At 38.4% G+C, this 21,542-nt stretch overlaps 1 protein-coding gene across 1 annotated transcript; it reads right to left on the bottom strand.

Moving 5' to 3' along the window:
* C7H10orf88 (chromosome 7 C10orf88 homolog) lies at nucleotides 1-15,807 on the bottom strand. The gene is made up of 6 exons (XM_020171803.2): nucleotides 15,507-15,807; nucleotides 14,656-14,859; nucleotides 13,861-13,933; nucleotides 11,395-11,601; nucleotides 5,767-6,221; nucleotides 1-744 (listed from the first exon to the last, which is right to left on the bottom strand). Exons 1-6 carry the CDS (start codon nucleotides 15,668-15,670, stop codon nucleotides 510-512), a joined length of 1,338 nt encoding a protein of 445 aa, XP_020027392.1. The 5' UTR covers nucleotides 15,671-15,807; the 3' UTR covers nucleotides 1-509.
* Nucleotides 15,808-21,542: the final 5,735 nt, after the last annotated feature.

The raw sequence follows: 21,542 nt of genomic DNA, 5'->3' as shown, positions 1-21,542 counted from the left end.
TTACACAAGTCAAACATTGCATTTTATTCATTAGCTCAGAAAAACAATACAAAATGTAAATTGGTGATCTGAATGAAGTATCAATTTTCCAACGACAATTAGAAAAGAAAAAGAAATCAAACATTTAAGCATCATTTTGCATACTCCTAAGACTGTTTCCATAAATAAAAAAATTCAGTTCAAATACATAGATAATATACAACACAAACTAATGAACTGCATTAGAAATCCTTAAACATTTTAAAACAAACAACACAGTATGCATAAATTTCTATAAGACTGAAAAATACTGCAAACAAAATAACTTATGACTGTATCATGTTAACTCATAGTGTACAGTACTGGATTCACAAAAACAAGGGCAGTAAAAATGAACACTGAGGTCACTTTATGTAAGACAATGATCCTTCAAAGGATATTAAATACTTTCTTTTCATAGACATTTTTGGGTTTTGGCTTTGTAATAAATATGTAATAAATATCTGCATTGCACTGTAAATGTTGAGAGCTTATCTTTCTCCATTGGAAAGTCTTTCTCCAGAGTCATAATGTCTTAGAGGCATCCCATTGGGTGAGGAGTTGGGATTTTGCAGCAAGTCCATTAACAAAGCAATCTTATCATCAATGTGCTCCTGGAGTTTATATATCCTCTGATCAATATAGTCCATAAGCTTCTTTTCCATGAGTTCCATATTTCTAGAAAGAATCTTTTCCAAGTAGGAACAAATAGGCTGTTCTTCCATTCTAAAAGTAAAAAAAATTAAAGGTATATCAATTTCTCTAACATTGTAACAACAAAAACAACCAAGCTATGCAACATACATGCAAGCAGTCAACATACACACTGAAATTTATCTCCACAACTGTCCTGTCTCCTGATGCTGCATTGCCAGGTTTGAAAATACACATATAGGAGGCGCCCACACTCCTGAATGCCCAATGCACTATTTTATTAATTCATTTTATTAAGATACAGGGAACATAAAAGACAAACCTTTCAAGCACAGAATTTAGAAAGAGCTTTTACTTTGAGCCCCAAATAATAACTCATCTTATCCTTTTTTAAAAGTCAACTTGTGTATTTTCTAAATACCCTATAAGCAACCCTACAATTTGAACAGTTTTTTTCTTCTTTTACACAAACAACCTTACTAAAATACTGGAGGGTTCTTTACTAATCTGACAGAAAAATGTTTAACAATTTAACTAGGACAGGCGAATAAAATTAAAAAGCACACCAGTTTCTAAAATTCACAATGAACACTAGAACAGTGAATGTCAGAGTGTGGTCTGCAGTACTTTTCCAGGGACTCAATAAGGTCGAAAGGACTTTAAACTAACAGTAAGACAGCATTTCACTGTCACACTGTCATGAATGTACAGAGGCTTCTTCCAGAAGTTACACAGCATATTATGTCATTGCTCTGATGACTGCTAGAATTTGTAGTGAATTCTCCTGTTTCTAAAATCTCCGAAGGCAGTAGTAGGTTAGTATATATTTTTTCAGAGATTGACTTAATTTGTTCTCAGTATTCTACTATGCTCTTACTAACTATATTTGATTGTACAAGCTACAATGTAATACATGAGGCTTGCCAAAAGTCAGCATAGACTTAATAAAACAGCATCATATTCACTAAACTCCAAATAACTTATTTTTCATACTTATTTATGTTAATATACAATGGTTTTATTGTTGTAATTTTACCTAACTGAAATACCAAACCCAGCAAGTTGATGTTAATACAATGTATGTGTAGTTCCATGCTATTTTATCACATTTACAAATATTTAACACAATCAAGAGGCAGAATTATTCCTTAACTACCAAGATCTCCTTCCTGCTACTTCTTGTCACATTTACTTCCCTAATCCCCAGCAATCACTAATGTGCTCTCCAACCCTGTAAGTTTGTTATTTTGAGAATGTTATATAAATGAGATCATACACAATGTGATCTCTTGGGGTTGTCTTTTGTCACTCATCATAATGCCTTGAGAGTAATTTAGGTTGTTGCTTTTAGAACTGTAAATTACTATGATACACTGTAAGAACTTTGGTAAATGCCACAATGTATCCCCTGTACAAGAATAATTTTAAAACCCTGTCAATTAGCATTTCATGGATGGATATATCAGTTTCTTCAATCTTTCAGCTATTGTAAGACATTTTAGTTTTTACCAGTTTGGGGCTGTTAAAAATAAAGCTTCTATGAACAATTGTATATAAGTTTTTATGTGGCCATAAAATTCCATTTCTCTGAAATAAATGTCCAGGAGATGACTGCTAGGATATGTGGTAAATGTGTGTTTACTTATTAAGAAACTGCTAAAATATTTTTGAGTAGCTTTAACTTGTTACATTCCCACCAGCAATGTATGAGAATTCCAGTTTCTCCCTATCCTTATCAGTATTTGGTACTGCTCTAAGATTTTATCTCAAATTTTAGTCATTCAGATAAGTGTGCAGTGGTATCTTATGGTTTTAACATACACTTCCCTAAAAGCAATGAAGTTCGTGCTAATCATCTTTTCATGTGCTTATTCTTTGGTGAAATAATTCTTTATGCCTTTTGTTCATGTTCTATTTCAACAGCATTCTTAACATTGAGTTTTGTGAATTCTTTATATGGTAGATAAAAGTCATTTATTGGACTTGTGACTACAGATATTTTCTCTTAACAGGGTATTTCAGAGACAAAAGTCTTAAATTATAATGGGATCTATGTATCTGTTTTTCATTTCATTGATCATACTTTTGGTGTCATATCTAAGAACTCTTTTCCTAAGTCCATACAGAGTTTCTCTCATATATTTAGAAAGGTTTTACAGTTTTATATTTTACATTTTATTCTATGATCCATGTTGTGTTAATTTTCATGTAAGGTATGAAGTGTGAAATGGTTCATTTTTTGCCTATGGATATCAAATAGCTCCTTCCTCCACTGAATTACTTTCACAACGTTGTCAAAAACCAGTTGGTATAATTGTGTAAGGCTATCTCTCTGCTTTCTAGTCATCTATGTGTCTAGCCCTTTGCCACTCCAGTCTTGACTACTGTAGATATAATGTCTTAAAAATCTATTAGTGATTTGTCTCACTTTATTCTTTTTAAATTTTTTTCTAGTTCTATCTCCCCCTTTTTGAAATTCTCACTTCCAAATTTTAGAATCACCTCATCCATATTTACAAAAACTCTTGCTAAACTTTTGATAACAATTACACCACACGTTTCAATTAGGAAGAATCTACATTTTTACTATGTTGAGTCTTCAAATCTATGAACATGATATATTTCTCCATTATTTTATGTCTTCTTTGATTTCTTTCTTCAGTATTTTACAATTTCTAGTCCACAGATCCTCTATGTGTTTCATAACATTTATAATTCTCTAGACATCCATTTTGCATGTATCTACATGTATTTTTTGTACTTCAAGTTCTTTGGGGCAATCCAATTTGGGTATAAGGACAGTACTGGCTTCATAAAATTAGTTGGGAAGTTTTTCTTCTACTTTTTGGAAGTATGTAAAATCAGCGTACTTTAAATGGTTGGCATAATTCTCCGGTAGAACCATTTGGGCCAGAATATTTCTTTTTTGTGAGTTCTCTGTGTTAGCTTTTTGTTACTGTGCATACACCTGAGAAAATCAACTTCAGGAAGAAAAGATTTGTTTTGACTCAGTTTCAAAGACTGCAGTCCATGCTTGGCTTCCTCCATTGCTGTGGATCTAGGTGGAATAGAACATCTTGATGGCTAGAGTGGGTGGCAGAGCAAACCTGCTCATCTCAGGATGACCAGGAAGTAGAGAGAGAGAGACAGGAAGGGACCAAGAACAAGACACCTTTAAAGGTGCACTCCTTCTCTAATTAGGTCCCACCTCCCACCACCTCCAATAAGGGCACCAAATTATGACTTCACCAGTGGATTAATTCATTCATAAGGTCAGATCCGCCATGATCCAATCACCTTCCGATGATGAGATCCATCAGCTGGGGATCAGGCCTTCAACATGTTGACATAAGCCTTTTCAGAGGATACCTCATATCAAACCATAACACTCTTGAATTATAAATTCAGTACTTTTAGTGGTTGTAAGGTTATTCCATTATCTATTTCATGTGGTGAGTTTAGTAGTAGAGGTAATAGTTTGTAGTTTTTGAGGAATTAATCCATTCCTCTAGGTGATCAAATTTATGAGCATAAAATTGTTTATAATAGTCCCTTGTAATCTTTGTAAGAGTCTCAGGATCTGTGGTGATAGCCCAATTGCATTCCTCATATTGGTGATTTGCATCTTCTCATTTGCCTATCTTGCTAGAAGTTTTCAATTTTATTTTCAAAAAGCCAGCTTTTTACTTCATTGTTTATATTATTGTTTTCCTGTTTTCAATTAAATAGATTCCTGTTTTCATTTCCTTCTTTTTGCTTACCTTGGTTTTATTTTCTTGGCTTTCAAATTACAAACTCAACTTTTTGTTTTGTTGTTGCTTTGAGACAGGGTTTCACCATGTAGCCCAGGCTGGCTTTGAACTCACGATGTAGCCCTGCCTCAGCCCCCCAAGTGCTGGGATTACAGATATTCACCACCACACTGGCTTTAAATTCAATTTCTTTATAATAGCTGCAAGACTGTTTGGATTATCTATTTCATTTTTATTGAGTATTGTGGTTTTGTGCCATTGATTTGAGAACTCTCCTTGCCAATGTAAGCAGTTAGTGCTAGAAATATCCTTACCAACACTTCTTTAGCTGCATTAACAAATCTTGATCGGTTCTATTTTCATAAAACTTCTATTAAGAATTCTTAAATGATAGATTTCTAAGTGTGTTGTTTAATCTCCAAGTATTTGAGGAATTTCTTGTTGCTTTTATGTTATTGCTACATGATTTCTTGTCTTTATAGTCAGAAAAAATACATCGTAAGGTTTCAATCTTCTTCAATTTTGTTAGGTTGCTTATAACAAGATATTAGCTATCTCTGTGAATCTTCCACAGACACACACACACAAAAAAAAAAAAAAAACGTGTATTCTGCTACTGTTGGTAGAATCTTCTATAAATGTCAATTCGATCCTATTGGTAGTTGGTAGTGTTTCATCCCAAGCTAATGCAGCTACCTCACTGTCAGATGAAAACTACAAACTAAGAGAGATTAAAAAGTATGGCAAAATAGATAAGCCAAAACTATGATCAGAGTCCTGATTTTCAGCTAGAACACTATTTTTACACACTTTTATCTGTCAAAAGGATTAGGAATACACTAAATATTTATCCACTTCTTAATCAAATATACACTGCAAAAATAAGGGATTAAGAGACCAGGGGATAAAACCTTATGTATTATAAACAATTACTATCCTACTGTAGTTTTCATTACTCCAAAAATAGCTAGATCAAACCTAATGTATAAAGAAAATCTGTTACAATGGCATGCCAAACATGGTCAGCCAGAAATTAGTACAAACATAAATAAAAAACAGCTCCTCCCCACTCATGCAAATATCTTTCTACAACAACCCTTAGCTGATGATTGTATCCCTTCTACAAAATGCCTGAGAAGTGTGCAACATCTCCTGTTAAAGCAGTCCATTCTACTCTGCAGAGGGATATTCCCTATAGGTATGTTAATGGTAAACTGTAAAGCTGCTAAAATTTTCTCTAGGAACAGATCTTCAGGCAGTGCTCATTAAGACAAATCTGTTTCCCTTCATCTGATTCACCCACCTACCAAATCTAAACTACATCTTGAAATAAAATACTTACGTGATACCAACAATGCCTTCACCAGACTTGGAGATGTTTTCTGGCCACTTGGTGCTATGTCCCATGCGGAGATGGTTAACTTGACTGCATAAATTCTGGAGAAAGGGCAGCAACTCAGAGTTGGGCATATTTGAGTTGTCACTTGCTTTCTTTGGTAAGAAAGAAGATACTGCATTTTTAAGATCATTTTCAAGAAGGGAATGGTTTTGTGGCATGATTTTACACTCATCATGGTTTATAGTATTTCCGTCACAAGGTGGCTGTGTGCTTTTATCAATGAAAGCCTTTAAGCTTTCTGTCATGTTTGCAGATGTCAATCCAGTTCTGAAAGGAAAAGGTGTGGAGGACGACTTGTCTAAGGCTCCCGCAGCAGACGATGACTGCAGTGCAATCATATGCCTGTATCCAGTAGTTCCCAAAACCGACTGAAGCTGCTCTCCAATAGGAATACAACTCTAAACAAGGTAAATAAGGAAGAGTTAAGAATGACAGTTCACTTCTGGAGTAATTACTAGGAGTCTGGCACTGTGCATTCTTTCATTTGATCCTCATAACATCTTCATGAAGTAGGCTATTATTAGTCAGTATTAAGTTCAGGAAACCAAAGTGAAAGATACCTAACCAACACAACCAGCTAGCAAGTGGCAGGATCAGGACATAAACCCAAACAACCTAAGTCCATGGTGAAGGCTTTTAGTCATTTCATTGTAGCTTTTCCTAAAGAAAATATTAAAATAAACACTAGCATGCATGGTAACAATGTATGGCATATTTTAATGTTTCCACCACAAAGGCCTCCTTAATTTATGGCAATAAAATGTAGTATTCTCAACTGAGTCACAGTCATTGATCATTTTCTTAGAACTCAGTATGTCATTCCCAACTTTCAATACATTAAAAGCTACTCATTTTTACCTGATCACATCTTTTGCAATGAGTTTTTTCACAGAAGCTACATGAGTAATTACACTATTTAAAGTTACATGTCTATGGGTACATTTAGGACATCCCCAATACTAATATGAGCTAGCATTTGGCTGTTTGCTTGAAGAATTTCTAGGAGAGTGAGCTATATTCTGGGGCAATGTTCTAAGAGAAGATTACATATCTTTCTATTAGGCTTTTCAATTTTTCTACTAAAGAAAAGTAAAATGACCTCCAGTCTAATGAACTGTTAACAGAATATGGCTCTATCTTAACTTCAAAATCTAGAAGCCTACCATATAGGTTTTTATCAGGGGATATCATTCCACACTTGTTGCTGTTCAACAGCTTCTGAGAGATAGACTGAAAAAGCAATAAACAAGATGAGCTGAAGAAACTCAGTTCATATATTCATCTATATATAAAAATCATCACTAGACCAAGCCATATCAACATTCACTTATTCAATAAACATCTACCATCTGTGCTAGGTTCCATTTCAGGCATAAGAAATATGGCAGTAAACAGATCAAACTAGAATTCCTAGTCTCATGAGGCCTAGGAATCATAGGGGAGCAGGGAGAAACTATGTGGGAAGAAAGAAGGGAGGGAGGGAAGAAGAAAACATATCATGGGATGGAGATGGTAATAATAAAACAGGAAAGGAGTAGAATGAAGACTAAGGAAGTGTGTATAGTGGCGGGGTGGGGGGGTAACCACCTATATTCTTTTGGCCAACTGCACTTGGGAAGAAAGGTTCTTTATAAAGAAATATTAACCCATTGTCAACTTATCTTGTTCTATCAAATTCAAGTTTTGAATAGACCTTAAAATGCTCCTGGAACAAGATGAATTATATGTAATTACTTTTACAAAACTTTAACATTAGACACCTTTCCTTTGCTTCAAAAGAGCTTTACACAATCGTAATGGAAAAACTCATTTAATTCTGATACCTCAAAAAACGTACAGTGCAAAACTGACAAATCTATACTAACATTTATACATTTAGTATAAATGTATTTATACTGAAGTCCATGTCAAAAGTATGGGTGACCATTGGCAGGACATTTTAACAGAAAAATTTAAACATAAAAGTATTTCTATGGAAATTTTTCTTTTCTGACATAATATTCTGATTATTTACAAGAAATTTGTTGGCTATACAAATTAATCAGAAGAAATACAAAATTCAAAAGTGGAAAACAATATAGAAATGCTTCAAAAATTAAAATACAACTCCATATGGCCCAATAATCTCAATTCTACCCTCCAGAACCTCTGGCTGCAGTATACATAGTAACACATGACAGCTGGCTGTGTAGAAGGACCTCAAACCTATTTTACACCCACAGAAAACTCTAGGAGGATACACAGTTAATGTGCTTACAACTGGAGATTAGAATACCAGTGGGGAACACATTATTTTTCACTAACACTTCTGTTTGATTGAAACTGAGGAAAAGAAAACATTATCTATAGAATAAAGCCATAAAAATATAAAGACAGAGTCCAAATAAAAAACTCACCATCTAATTTCATTTTTTCCAAAGATAAGGTTTTAAAAGATAGAAATCCAAAAATGGAGAACAGGAGTTAAAACAGATTCTCTCTGGGAGTTTGGCACTAGTGGGAGGGGGCAGGATGCAAGAAAAGGGTGTAAGAGGATGAATATGGTGGAAACATTGTGTACTCATGTATGAAAATGGAAAAATGAGACCTGTCGAAACTATTTCAGGAATGGAGGTGGGTGGTGAATTCAACTACAATATACTGTACTAATTTTTATAAATATCACAACGTATCCCCAGTACAACAACAGTAATAAATTAATGACAGAAATCAGTGAACTAGTTATATTTAATTCATTAATCTCCTCTAATCATTTCCAAAATCCTTTCACAAAACTATTTTTCCTTTTTAAAATCTTCCACTAAAAGTATTACTCTCAAATTACAATATGCATGAGACTTACCCGGGTGTGACTTTTCATGCTGATGCCTAGACTGGTGCCACCCTACTGAACAGGTAACAGTAAGTAATCTGTAAGATTTGTAATCCAAATCTGCATTTGGATGACATTCCAAAGGGCTTTGTGTTTTATGGCCCATACTTGAAAAGCCACCCACCCTAAACTCTTTAAAAAGCTTAAATCTCACAAATTTGATAAATACTTTCATTATCCTCAATATTCCTTTATACTTATCTTCTAATTTCCTCTTTATGCCTAAAGTTCTTGAAAAAAAAAAAAAACCAACAAAACTCAGTATCTCTGTATCTCAAAACCTAGTTGATCCCTCATAATATGGTTTATATTCAACACTATTTATACTGACTTCCTGAATATCTAAAAGAAAGATTTAGATGATAAAATCTAAATGGCATACATATGTATATACACTTTGTACCATAAACAAGATAGATTAAGTCTGCTTGCAGGTAGTTTATACTTCAGTGAGATAAAGAGCAAGAAATAAGTATATAACAAGCAGATGCAGATGGCTTGTGCCTGTAATACAGATTGGAAAACAGTTCACAAGACCATCTCCAAAATCACGTGGTAAAGCACCTGCTTTGCAAGTGCATAAGCTCTGAGTTCAAATAACAACAAAGAAATATGTAGCAACAAAGTGGTCAAAGGGATGTTGATGAAGCTATGATAGAGTTGGAGATAGTTACTTTAAGCTGGTGATCACAGTCTCATTAAGGATATAATGATTAAGATGAGAGCAGACTAAGAAAATGGAGATATGCTAGGCACTGGTGGCTCACGCCTGTAATCCTAGCTAAGGCAGAGCAAAAGGATCATGTCCGATGCCAGCCCAGGCAAAAAATAGTTCATGAGACCCTATCTTGAAAAAACCCATCACAAAAAAGGGGCAGTGGAGTGGCTTCCGTTGTAGGCTCTGAGTTCAAGTTCCAGTACCAAAAAAAAAAAGAAAAAGAAAATGGAGATATAGTAATATCAGGGAGGAAGTGCTGGCCAAAGAGAACAGTTGAGTACAGAGGTCTCAAATCTTAGAGATTTGACAAATATACATATCAGAATGTCTGGAACAATGTTCCTAAGGAAATGTAATGGGCCATGAGGGTGAGGAGGCAGGAAGGGCTAAGATATCAGAGATCAATATAAAGAATGTGGATTAATCCTAAATGCAAAGAGAAGCAACCCCAGGGGCTTTATCAAGGGAAGCATGAGATTTATCTATATTTGAGCTCATCTGGGTTGCAATGTGAAAGGTGGGCTGAGGTTGAAGAAGAGGCCAGTTAGAAACCTACTGAGGTAACCAGGAAAGATAATAGTGGAAAGGAAGAAAATAATAGGCTGCCATTTGTTTTAAAAAGTTCCTCTCAATGATTTCCAGAAATTTCTGCTTTTCTAATTTTCTTTACTCTGTCCACATTCAGTACTAGCACTGAATCAGTACTTGTAAACCTCATAGCATTTACAAGTTCTTTAACTCCATTATTTATCATAAATTTCCAAAGCAATTCTGTGGCCTTCATAACATTATCATTTATAGTTTGTGTATGAGAATTCATATTAAAAATATGACTGAACCTGTCTAAGGAGACAGAACTGGAAGAAATGGCAGTATAGGAACCTTACGTCATCTCTCCTGACAACAAAACTTTTCTCTTGCTATTCAACCACATTGCTGTCTTCTGTTCTTCTGGTTTCCTTTTCCTCTCCCCATACTCTACCAAATGTATCTACTCTCCAAGGGTCTTTCTTCCTAGTTTTGGTGTCTTCCTCCACAATGTTCTTACTGTGGGTCTATTTCTAAACCTCCCTTCCAGCCACTGGAGGCTCTCCCAATCCTATTGCTTCCAAATGCTGTACCATTCTTCCAGGTAATGTCTTATTCACAGTTGAACCTCAATATTACCAGAATTAAACTCCTTTTTTTCCAAGTGTCCTCTGCCCTTGGGTTCTATTTGCATTTCTGATACTGCCATCCTCAAAACCTCTTTCACTTGTGACTCTTTCTGCCACACAATTTTAAGTTGCTTGTCTAGTCCCAATGGCTCCATTATTTTAGTACTGTGCACTATCAACTCTCATCTGGACAAGGGAAATCCCGTATAGCTGGTCTCCTTGTAGTGATCTCACTTTCCTTTGATTCACTTTGCATGCAATACTGGGTTAAAAATCTCTTAAAATAGGCCAGCAATATTTACCAATTTAAGGTAGTATTCAAAGGTCCCTATGATCTAGCACAAATCTACTTTAAACTTTCCCCATCTATTCACCCCAGAAAAATAAACTTCTAGTCATTTCCCAGCTATATCTCATTCCTACTAGTAATGAAGATTTTATTCACACTATCTTTTCTCTGGAATAACTTTTCTTTTTTAAGCTACCTCATCATTCCCCTCTTATGTGCTCTTAACTGTAAAAATCCTAAAAGACAAGCTGTTGACTAAGTGATCATCTTTGCACTCTCAAATGTGCTCAAACCAGTGCCTTGTTCACCGAGACACTGTTTAACGCTTAATACTTGTGAATGAGTTCATGAAAAATTGTGAAGATCTGCTGTCAAAACATTTTATAAGAGGGAAAGTCTACAAAATATGACTTTTACAAAACTAAGAAGATGATAGTTAAATCAGTAATAAAAATTTTAAAAATTACATAGTGCATTATCTTATTAAAGGCCATCATTTTCAAATTTTAATGAGAAGGAATCTATTTCTACTTACCTGCTGCTGAAACCTAACCATATTCATCAATTGTTGAGCTCCTGGTGATAACTTTGAACCCATGGACTCCATTATGGTTTGGATGTTGTCAAGATCTAACCTTGATCCTAGAGCAGGAAAGCTGGGTGAAGAATCTGCTGAGACTGGTCTCATGTGTACCACAACTTTACTGATGAACACACACTGCTTTTCACCAAAGGACAGCAACTATTATGAAAGAAAAAGTTTCAGAAAATAATAATGATATTTTTTAAAAGATCATCATTTAAGGTCATTTCTTGGTATTGCCAAAGCAAGAGAGGGATATTAGAATCTAAAAATTAAGTTCAAATATATTTTTAAGTTTTCTTTATAGTAGTCATAGAAAAAAATTCCAATTTATTACAACACTCAGATCAACTATGTAAATAAATCTTACTCAAACTAAAAGATGCACATGAAATAAAAAATAGGCAGTTAAAGTTTTACTTACTTAAGGAATTAAAAACGAACCACACAAATCTGAGACCTTGACAAACACCTTAATTTGCTTTAATATTTTTTAGTACAACATAACAATGTCCAGAAGCCATTGCAGTTTTACTGAAATTCTAAACATAATTCAGTCTTTTGGAATTTAGGACTGTGAGGGAGTGACAACATGATACAATTTAACTTAGTTTACACACAAAACACAAAGGTGAGTTTGGGGTGATTTTCTCACTTGTCAAAGGAGACTCAATGAGTGAAAGTCAAGCTTGGAACCTATGCTGCTGGCTTCTCTCACAGTAGTTTTTCCTTTTTTTTTTCCTTTTCTTTGCAGAGCTGGGGATAGAACCAGGGTCTCAAGAATGCTACACAAATGTTCTACTTCTAGGCTCTACCTGCAGTCTCTGATGGTTTAGGCTGTCCATATTTCTGAATCAAAACACATTTCACATGTGGTACACCCAAGAGAGTAGCAAAATGGGAAGGGAACAGGTTTTAGATCAGACACACACATGGGCTTAAGTTATTACTCTCCTACTCAACAACCTGTGTGACCCTGGGGCAAATGCTACATCTGAATCAACAATAAAATGAGAGAGGATAATAGCAATGACTTCACGTGGTGATTAAAAGGTTTATATGCAAAATATCCACTATCTATTACTGAGTAGGTGGTCAAAACTCTTTATTAGGAATACTTATTTTTATTTTACCTTTCACGTACTACTGCCCCAGATTAAGCTTCATGTATACCCAAGGGGTTACCTAAATGAAAGGACCCTCTGCACTCTCATGTGCTTACACAGAACAGTTACAAAAAAATATTCACTTGAGAGACATACACAGACCCTTGTGTCACAGAGATGGAAGTCAATATAGATCCATGACCTAAAAATTCTGAATGTGGCACCCAAATAAGTGATAGTCCTCTACAATTAAGAAACACCCATTAAACTTATTGTCTACCTCCAAACCTCCCTATTATCCCTCTTGTTTTATAATCCCAAGTCTTTCTCACCATACATATATGTATCTCACTGAGTGAATCTACGTGTTACCTGTCTTGCGTCACTAAAATATGAGCCACATGAGGGAGGCAGTTCACGTTATCTTATAATTTATAATTCCTGAATGTCTAGGACAGTATCTCGAATCAACAAGCACTCAAATATTTGCTGGATGAATGAGATCACTTTATTTAAATGGCTTTAGAAGCTATTGGAATATACTACCTAAAGCAACATCCTGAAATAATGAGTTCTGTGAATTTGCTCTCTGACTGCTGTGGAAATCACTTTTTTTTTCCTTACCCTAAAACTAAGTCTCACAACTTTCTGTAACTGATGACAATTAACAAATAATTTCAGAGATGAAAAGAACCTAATAATTTGGTGTCTTCAGTCCCTTAATTTTACTCATACAGTAGGTCCAAACAGGACGTAAGCTGGCCAAGGACAAAGAGCTAGTCAGTAACAGAGCTGAATTAATAACAGGGTTCAAGATTTCCAACCCTGTACCCAATTCCTAGTCTCTTCTGACATCACTAATGTTCACCCTCACAATTTTTCATGCTGAAGACAACAGTCCAAACTCCTTTAAATTTTTGGTTCTCTTGTCTGAAACTTCTCTTATCCATTCTTCTTTATCCATGGGACCAAAGTTTTGCTTGTGGGTTTTTTTTTTTTTTTTAACCACAGTTTTACATACAGATTTAAAAAAAATCTTCTTAATTCAGTTTCCCCAGGCCTCAAAATACAGCACCACTACACTGACAAACACATTTTCCATGGGTAATAAATGTTAACACTTTAAAAGAATTCAGTATTAAGAAGGATTGATCATTTTCTTAGAAAAGTAATTTCCTTCAACATGTATACTAAGAATTTCTGAAATAAACAGGGACCAAGGACTTGTACTGCCAAATCAACAGAAAATACAAAGATACAGAAAGACAACTTAGTTAAAATTTAAATTAGTTAAAATTTGATGATGACTTACCTTTATTTTACAAGTATGTGTGGAAGATTCCAATTTTAGATACTTTTTGTACAAAATAATCTTTTCATGTTCACTAAAAGTAAAAAAGAATTTTTTACTTTCATCCATTACATTTAAAAGTGTTTCCATGACAAAACTTTCACCCTGAGATTCCCTTTTCCTGGTAAAGCAAAATGTGTTGGGACCCCGACCACTGGAGTATAAGGACCACATCTATTACATCTAGTAAATCCACTTACTAACTATATGAGAAAACTGAATGAGATAACACATACACAATCACATTTTAAAGCTCAAAAAACACAGTTATTTCCAACATGTGAGGATGTAAAACAGTTCATTTTGAGGATTATATTAAGACTGAGGCAGAATCTTTGTAAGAGGCCAAGAAGAAAATGACAAATTGTAAGTTTTATAACAGGTTAATAAGTAGGCTGACATGGCAAAGTCTTAGATTCCTATACCATTTGCCACAGGCTTCTTAGAAGAAAATGTGTTGTGTTTCAGACTAACTAATGTCTGGAAGACATATCCCTGTGAGTTAAAGGAGACAGGAAACACTTCATTCAATAACATTTATCCACTAATTAGCAACAACTGTTTACCAATTCACTTCCAGTTTCCACATTTATAAAAATAGGCTGATCTAGACTGTCATTAAAAGGCCTAACAGTCTAACATTCTATACTTACTGGCACATTTTTTATATTCTCTCTAGACACAATAACTATCGCAAAACCCAGGAAAAAACAAAGAAACAAACTGAGAACATTTTCGTCTGGACAAATCACAAACCTGTTATCCAGGGCAGTGCAGACATTCTTGCCTCTGCTGGTTCCACAGTACTCCTCCCCTAAGTATACTTCCATATTTCTTGCTGAACTTAGAATGCCAACAGAAAGGATTTCTTCACCTCCATTAGGGCCACACCTCAGGTAAAGGAAGCAGGGGTGTTCACTTCGGGAGCTCAGGCTGTTCTTCAGACTCACCAGATCCTGGCTACGAAGAAAATTGATTTAAAAACAATAAATACAGTGCAGTTTTTTTGGACTGTGCTCACAACCCCCATTTCTTCTCATGTCCACTATCCTGAGGTCCAAATCCTCCCAAACATCAGAGATGCTCAGCACAGAATCAATAAGGGATGGAGGCTTCCAACGTCAGGGCATTCCCCTTGCTTTTTCCTGATGATGGGCATTCTACTCAGTCCTGGGACTGAGTCTCGGTTAATTAAACACTTCTACCCGACAGCTTCTGTGCGCACAGAAAAGACAAGTGAGTCTTTTTCTAAGTAGACGCGGTTCCCTATCATCGGGCTCTATTTACTTACTCTTCACACCTGTCTGTGGGGACAAAAGGTCTCTGGGGAAGGCGGGCGAGGCGGACTCAGACGGACACGAGACGTGGCGAGCTGCCCCGACGGACACTGGGATCCGGGAATCCGAGTGTCCAGGCCGCTCCCGCCTCCCAGCCAGGCCGCCCGCCGCCCACACGGCCCGGCCCGACCCCGCCGACCCGGGACCTCGCCCGCCTCGCAGGCCCGCTCCCCGGCCAGAGCCCCTTCCCGCTGCCCCGACCCCTCCCGGCTCCCCAGGAGCGCGCCTGTCACCGAGCGCCACGACCCCATCCCCGCCGGCGCGGCGCACCCCGGAGCAGGCGGCGCCAGCAGCTCCTCCCAGTCCACGTCTTGGGCGCCGACACCAGTCCGGGCGAGAAGAAGGCTCTGGGTCAGGGCCCCGCACTCTGCATCCCAGGAGGAGGTCAGCGTCGGGACGCGGGTCAGACCCACGTCCTCGGTCCTGGTCTCCATTCCGCCGCCTCCAGCCCAGGACAGCCCCGGAACCTCTCTCGCAGGGCTTGAGTTTCCGACAGTGCAGAATGGAAGTGAGGACGCAGAGCGACTTCCGGCCTGTCCGACTTCCAACTCCAGACGAGTGGCGCGTCTCTCACCAAGGCGGAGACACGCATGCGCCTGCCGTCTTGCTGCAGGAGGGCGTTCAAATCTGCAGGCCAAGAGATCGAGGGCAGGGCATGTGCGCTGATTGCTCCAGTGCACCTGCCGCTAGGGCAGTGCGCAGGCGCAGTGCGTTGCGCGCGGAACGGGAACGTTTTTCGACGTTGGCTGTGGGGAGCTAGCCGGCGGCGCGCACAAGGAACGGTTGCGGGACGGATGGGGAAAGGGGGTAGGGTGAGGAGTCTGTGGGCAGGTGGGTGTGGTCTCGCTCCACGCAACCCGCAGGACCTACTTCTGACCCGATGACCCCGGAAGTGGACGCCCCGGCCCTTCCAGCCTCCAGCGTATGGCTCGGGAAGCGCGTCTGCCGTGCTTGGGGCGCCCAGCGTGGCGGACGGCCGTCAACTGGGGCCGGAATTTTACTCCACACCCGCCACGTGCGTTCTCGCCTTAGAGAGAGCTGAGGTGGAGGCTGGCAGTTGAATGGCGTCGCGGGACCGCGGTGCCCCGTGGCATCTCAGTCGGGAGTTGTCGTCGCCGAGGGACGTGGGTGGCCTTGGGTGGTTGGACGCCCGAGAGGACGGAAATATGAAGGGTGTTGAGGTCTGCGCGCCTGGCTGACGGCATGGAAAGGGACCTCGGGCCTGTGGAAGTAGATTCCGAATTGGGACTTGCAGGAAGACCTTGAAGCTGGGGATGGGGAGAGGAGGTGGGACTGGGAGCTTTTTAAATCCCCGTAGGGTAGAAAGATGAACAAGTGTGCACGCCCAGCATCTCCTGGAGAGGCGGGTAGACGATTGTTGACACCTTTAAAAAGGAAATTCGTTTACAGAAACGTGGACTGTCGGAGTTGTGCAGTTATGTTTAAGGTGGTATTAAACTCTAGGAATAGTTTTGCTCGCGCATAATTCTAGTTTTGTCTTAGAACTTACTCTGTTATCACTCGGTATCGGTGACTTTAAAATTTTGTTTACTTAAGTTATCATTGAAGTTTAGCTAACTGTGAACAGAATGATCTGCGTTATGCTTACCCGTGTGCTAGGCCTAGAAAAATGATGACTGAATGTATTTTCCTATAGATAATAGATAATCACCAGTATACGGTAGCCGAATTCACCAAGATTGAAAGAAGTCCAACCAAAGGTCGAATATGCACCGAATCCAGAAATACTAGTCTTTAACTGTAAATATCTTAGTTTTCAAATAAATAATCCACTCAGTGTAAATATTCACTGTGATTTCAGTGCTACATTGCCTGCTTTCGCTAGTTATAAGTTAATTCTGACGAATATATATGGACAGGCCAACGAAAATAGGCTCTTTGGAAACACTAATCTGCAATTTCATGAACAAAATCAATAATACCATGTGGGATTTTATTTCCTTCAATAAGTATGATGATTCAGGAATCAGAAAACCAAAAAGTTCTGTGGTCTCCCCCTTCCTTCCATTCCCATACAGCCAGTAAATCACAGTCTTCATTCTTTTAAAAACTCTTCATCTCTGCCTTATTATGTTTAAAGCACCAGTTTCATCTGAACAGTTCCAGGAATTTCTTTACTGGTCCTTAACCTTTATTCTCATCACCTCCACACTGTCCTCTTCTCTTCCCCTCTGCCCCTTTCAGTGGTTTATGCTGCCGACTGACTGAGTCAGCCTCGCCTTTACTCCTTGCATGGCATATAAAGGCCTTTGTACTCTAACCTCTGACTTCCTCCCAGTTTATCTAGAATACCATTTCTTTCCAATACCTGAGAAAATGTGTTTATCATCCAAAACCGAGCTGAATTCCATTCTGCTACAGTATTGAACGCTGTGCTACATTGCACCCTTTTAGGTACCATAATTCTCTTGTAGTCTCAGATTTAGCCAGCTCATATATTTTTGTTCCCTATTACCCCCATACTTGTTAAGATTAGAAATTATGTTGTGCTTGGTAGAGTTGTTAAGTACAACAGTATATACAGCCACATTCATGATAGCAAAATGTTGGAACAACCATAAGGTCCACCAACAGGATGAGTAAGTTACATCTACAAATGAAATATTCAACTAAAATGAACGAACAACATCAGTTTACAATACTGTGGATGACCCTTAGTAATATTAATATAAAATCACATCCCTAAACGTTACAAATTGCAGGATATCACAACTTTTAAAACTTAAATAATTTTTAGGACTATAGATACATAAAGAGGGGGTAAGTGTGGGGTTCCAAATGATGATTATCTGGGTTGGATGAATATTCATGTTTCACCACAGAAATAGTAATGGTACTATCCTGAATACCCACTGAGAGTCATACGTATTATATGTATTACCTGTCTACATTATAAAAAAAATCAGAGCACATTTAGATGCAGTGATTCCAGTACAGAGACTGTGATCTGTAGAAGCCTATAATGAAAAGGTGGCAAAGAGGATAGAGAAATATTTTGAAGGGGGAATGGAGGAAACTTGCCTATGAACTGCATTTGAGGGTGAAGAAGGTGGAAGGATCAAGGATGACTCCTAGGTTAGCTGGATGGATGGTAGGGCTTTTTATGGAAAAGAAAAAGTGGGCTACATAGGTTTTGAAAGGTAATCAGATTGGCGAAGCAACAAATATTTAAATCTGTAATAGCTACAATTGGACTGAACTTGAAGTAATTTTCAGATACTACTTCCCTATTAATTCTTTCCCAGTTGCCTTGATTCCAGCAGATGCCTGTCAGTCTCTGATCCACTTTCCCATTCTGGACAGACTTGTTCCCTAATCCTAGTCCAGTTACTCCTTCCTTCCTACAGGTTGAATAGTAGGGAATGAGCACTTGTAAACCTCTCCCATAGGTACCCAATCTCTGTCATGTTCATCAGGCTTCTTTTGATACAGAAGGCTTTTTATCAGACTTGATCCACCAAACATACTGACCTCTCTCCCTCTCTGTTTTGCCAGCTTTGCCCAGGCTGGTCTTGAACTCACCTCCTGAGTAGCTGGGATTATGGGCAGGAACTACCACATCCAGTTTTTTCCAAATGTGTTTTGGTCTTCAGTTGGTTGAATCCACAAATACAGAAGTACATGGATACCAAGGACCAACTGTACTTAATATTGTCAAAATGTCACATCTTAAAATGATAGTTCTTCCCAACTTGATCTGTAGATTCAATGCAATCCTGATCAATTCCAGCAAGTTGTTTGACAAATTATCAACAAACTGGTTCTAAAATTTATGAGGAGAGGGTAAAGAACTAGTGGGGCCAACAAAGTAACTGAAAAGAGAAGGACCAAGTTGGAGGACCAATCCCAGGACTTACTATGAAGCTACAGTAATCAAAACAGGATGGTTTTGGGAAAAGAACAGACAGATCAATGAACAAAAAGGAGAATCCAGAAATAAACCCACATTAGTCAACTGATCTTTGGCAAAGGAACAAAGGCAACACAATAGAGAAAAATCTTTTCTACAACTGCTGCTGGAACAAACAAGATCCACATGTAATTAAGCAGGGTTCAGTAGCTCACAACTGTAATCTCAACTACTCAGGAGGTGGAGATCGGGAGGATCATGGTTTGAGACCAGCTGTGGCAAAAAATAGCAAGACTCTATCTCAATAAGCTGGGCATGGTGGTGTGCTGTGATCCTGGCTGCACAGGAGGCTGTAGGTGGGAAGCTATCGATAGGCGCATCATGGTGGGAGGCCAGTCCCAGTGTAAACATGATACCCTGCCTGAAAAATAACAAGCAAAAAAGGGCTGGGAGTGTGGCACTGCCTAGCAAGTGCAGAGCCTTGAGTTAAAACCCAAGTACCACCAAAAAAAAGAAAAGAAAAACTCACGTAGACAGTAAGCAAGGTGTGGTGGTGTATGACTAAAATCCCAGCAGTCTCGGGAGACTGAGGCAGGAGGGTCTCAAGTTCAAGGCCAGCCTTAGCTACATAGAGACCCTCAAAAAAACAAGACAAAACAGTAACAGCAAATTTGACATAGGCTTTATATCTGCCACAAAATTAAAAATGAATCATAAACCAAAATGTAAAACAAACCTATAAAATTCCTAGAAGACAGGAGAAAATCTAGATGACTTGGCTTGTTGATGGTTTTTTACTTAAAACATCAAAGGCATGACACTTCAAGAAATAGTGGAAAAACTGGATTTCATTATAATTTAAAACTTCTGCTCTGTAAAAGAACGTGAAACCAGAGAGGGGAAAAATTTGCACAAGACATGATACACTGTTACCTAAAATACACAAAGAACTCTTAAAGTTTATAAGAAAACAAACACATTTAAAAATGGAGAAAAAAGATCTAGACACTTCATCAAAGAAGACATGCAGATGGCAAATAAGCACATGAAAGATACACATTGTATGACATAAAGGAATTGTAAACTAAAAGGGCAACGACTAGCACTGCACACTTAGTAGAATGTTGAAAATCCTAAACACTGACAACACCTGATGCTGGCAAGAGTGTGGAGCAACAAGAACTCGCATTCATGTCGGGAGGGAACACAAAATGGCACAGCCACTTGGAAGACAGTTTGATAGTTTCTTACAAAACTAAACACTATGACCATATAATCCAACAATTGTTTATGGCAGCTTTATTCATAATTGCTAAAACTTGGAAGGGGCCAAGATGTTCATCAGTAGGTAAATGGAAAAATAAGCCGTGAGACATTAAAATAGTATTTAGTGCTAAAAAACAAGCTATCAAGCCAGGAAGAGACACGGAGGAAACTTAAATGCATATTACTAAGGGAAAGAAAAATCTAAGAAGATTTTATGATTCCAACCACATGTTGGCCACATTTTCAACACATCCCTTTATGAGTAAGAAGTATTTATCTCCTAAAAATAAGATCAAAGTGCAATCCGAGCCGGGCATGGGTGGCTCATGTCTGTATTCCTAGCCATTTGGGAGGCTGAGATTGGGAGGACTGTGGTTTGAGGCCATCTTAGGAAAATAGTTTATGAGACCCCCATCTGCAAAAGTAACCAGAGCAAAATGGACTGGAGGCATGTCTCAAGCAGTATGGCACTTGCTTTGCAAGCACAAAGCTCTGAGTTCAAACTCCAGTCTCACCAAAAATTAAAAAGTAGACTGAATTTCTTCTACATCACACTCCCACACAAAACTTTGGTACTTTTCCACAGCTTAGTATTACTTTTGTTTAATATTAAAATACCTGTGTTCTCTGCCTGTGTGCACTGGACCTGGAGTCTAAGGGATGTTCCTTTACTGCCTTTCTTTTGGCACACTTGCTAGGACCCAGTAATACTGACTTTGCCCTTGCACTGTTCACATCCAGGAAGGGCCGTGGAGTGCGGTCCTCGCTTCGCCTACTAGCCTTTGATTTCCCATTATTTACTTGCTAAAGCTTGCTAGAGGAAAAGGCTCTAAGTCTCTTCTGGGTTTTTTTCTGGGCAGGATTTCCCTAACCAAACCAAGGCTCAAATCCTAATGGCTTGCAAGTTTCCAGCAAGGAAGATGATTCCACCAGAAGATTAATTCCAACTCTCGGGACACTTTAGAAATGTTCAGGAGGTTGGAAACGCGGCGCTGAGGACTCCCCAGCATAGAGAACTTGCCAGACCCACAGCTGGAGCCTAAGGTTCAGGGGACCACGAAGGCGCCCTGGACCAAGCATCCTTTCTTGGACCTTAAATCTCGCCTGTTCGTCCTCCGCGCCGCCAGGGGGCGCATCAGAGCGCTGGGATTCTGCGCATGCGCGCCGGG

Source organism: Castor canadensis, chromosome 7 (genome assembly GCF_047511655.1).
Source record: "Castor canadensis chromosome 7, mCasCan1.hap1v2, whole genome shotgun sequence".
In the NCBI taxonomy this organism is placed as follows: domain Eukaryota; kingdom Metazoa; phylum Chordata; class Mammalia; order Rodentia; family Castoridae; genus Castor; species Castor canadensis.
Note: the sequence above shows the minus strand (reverse complement) of the source record. Positions and strands in the feature narration are given on the sequence as shown.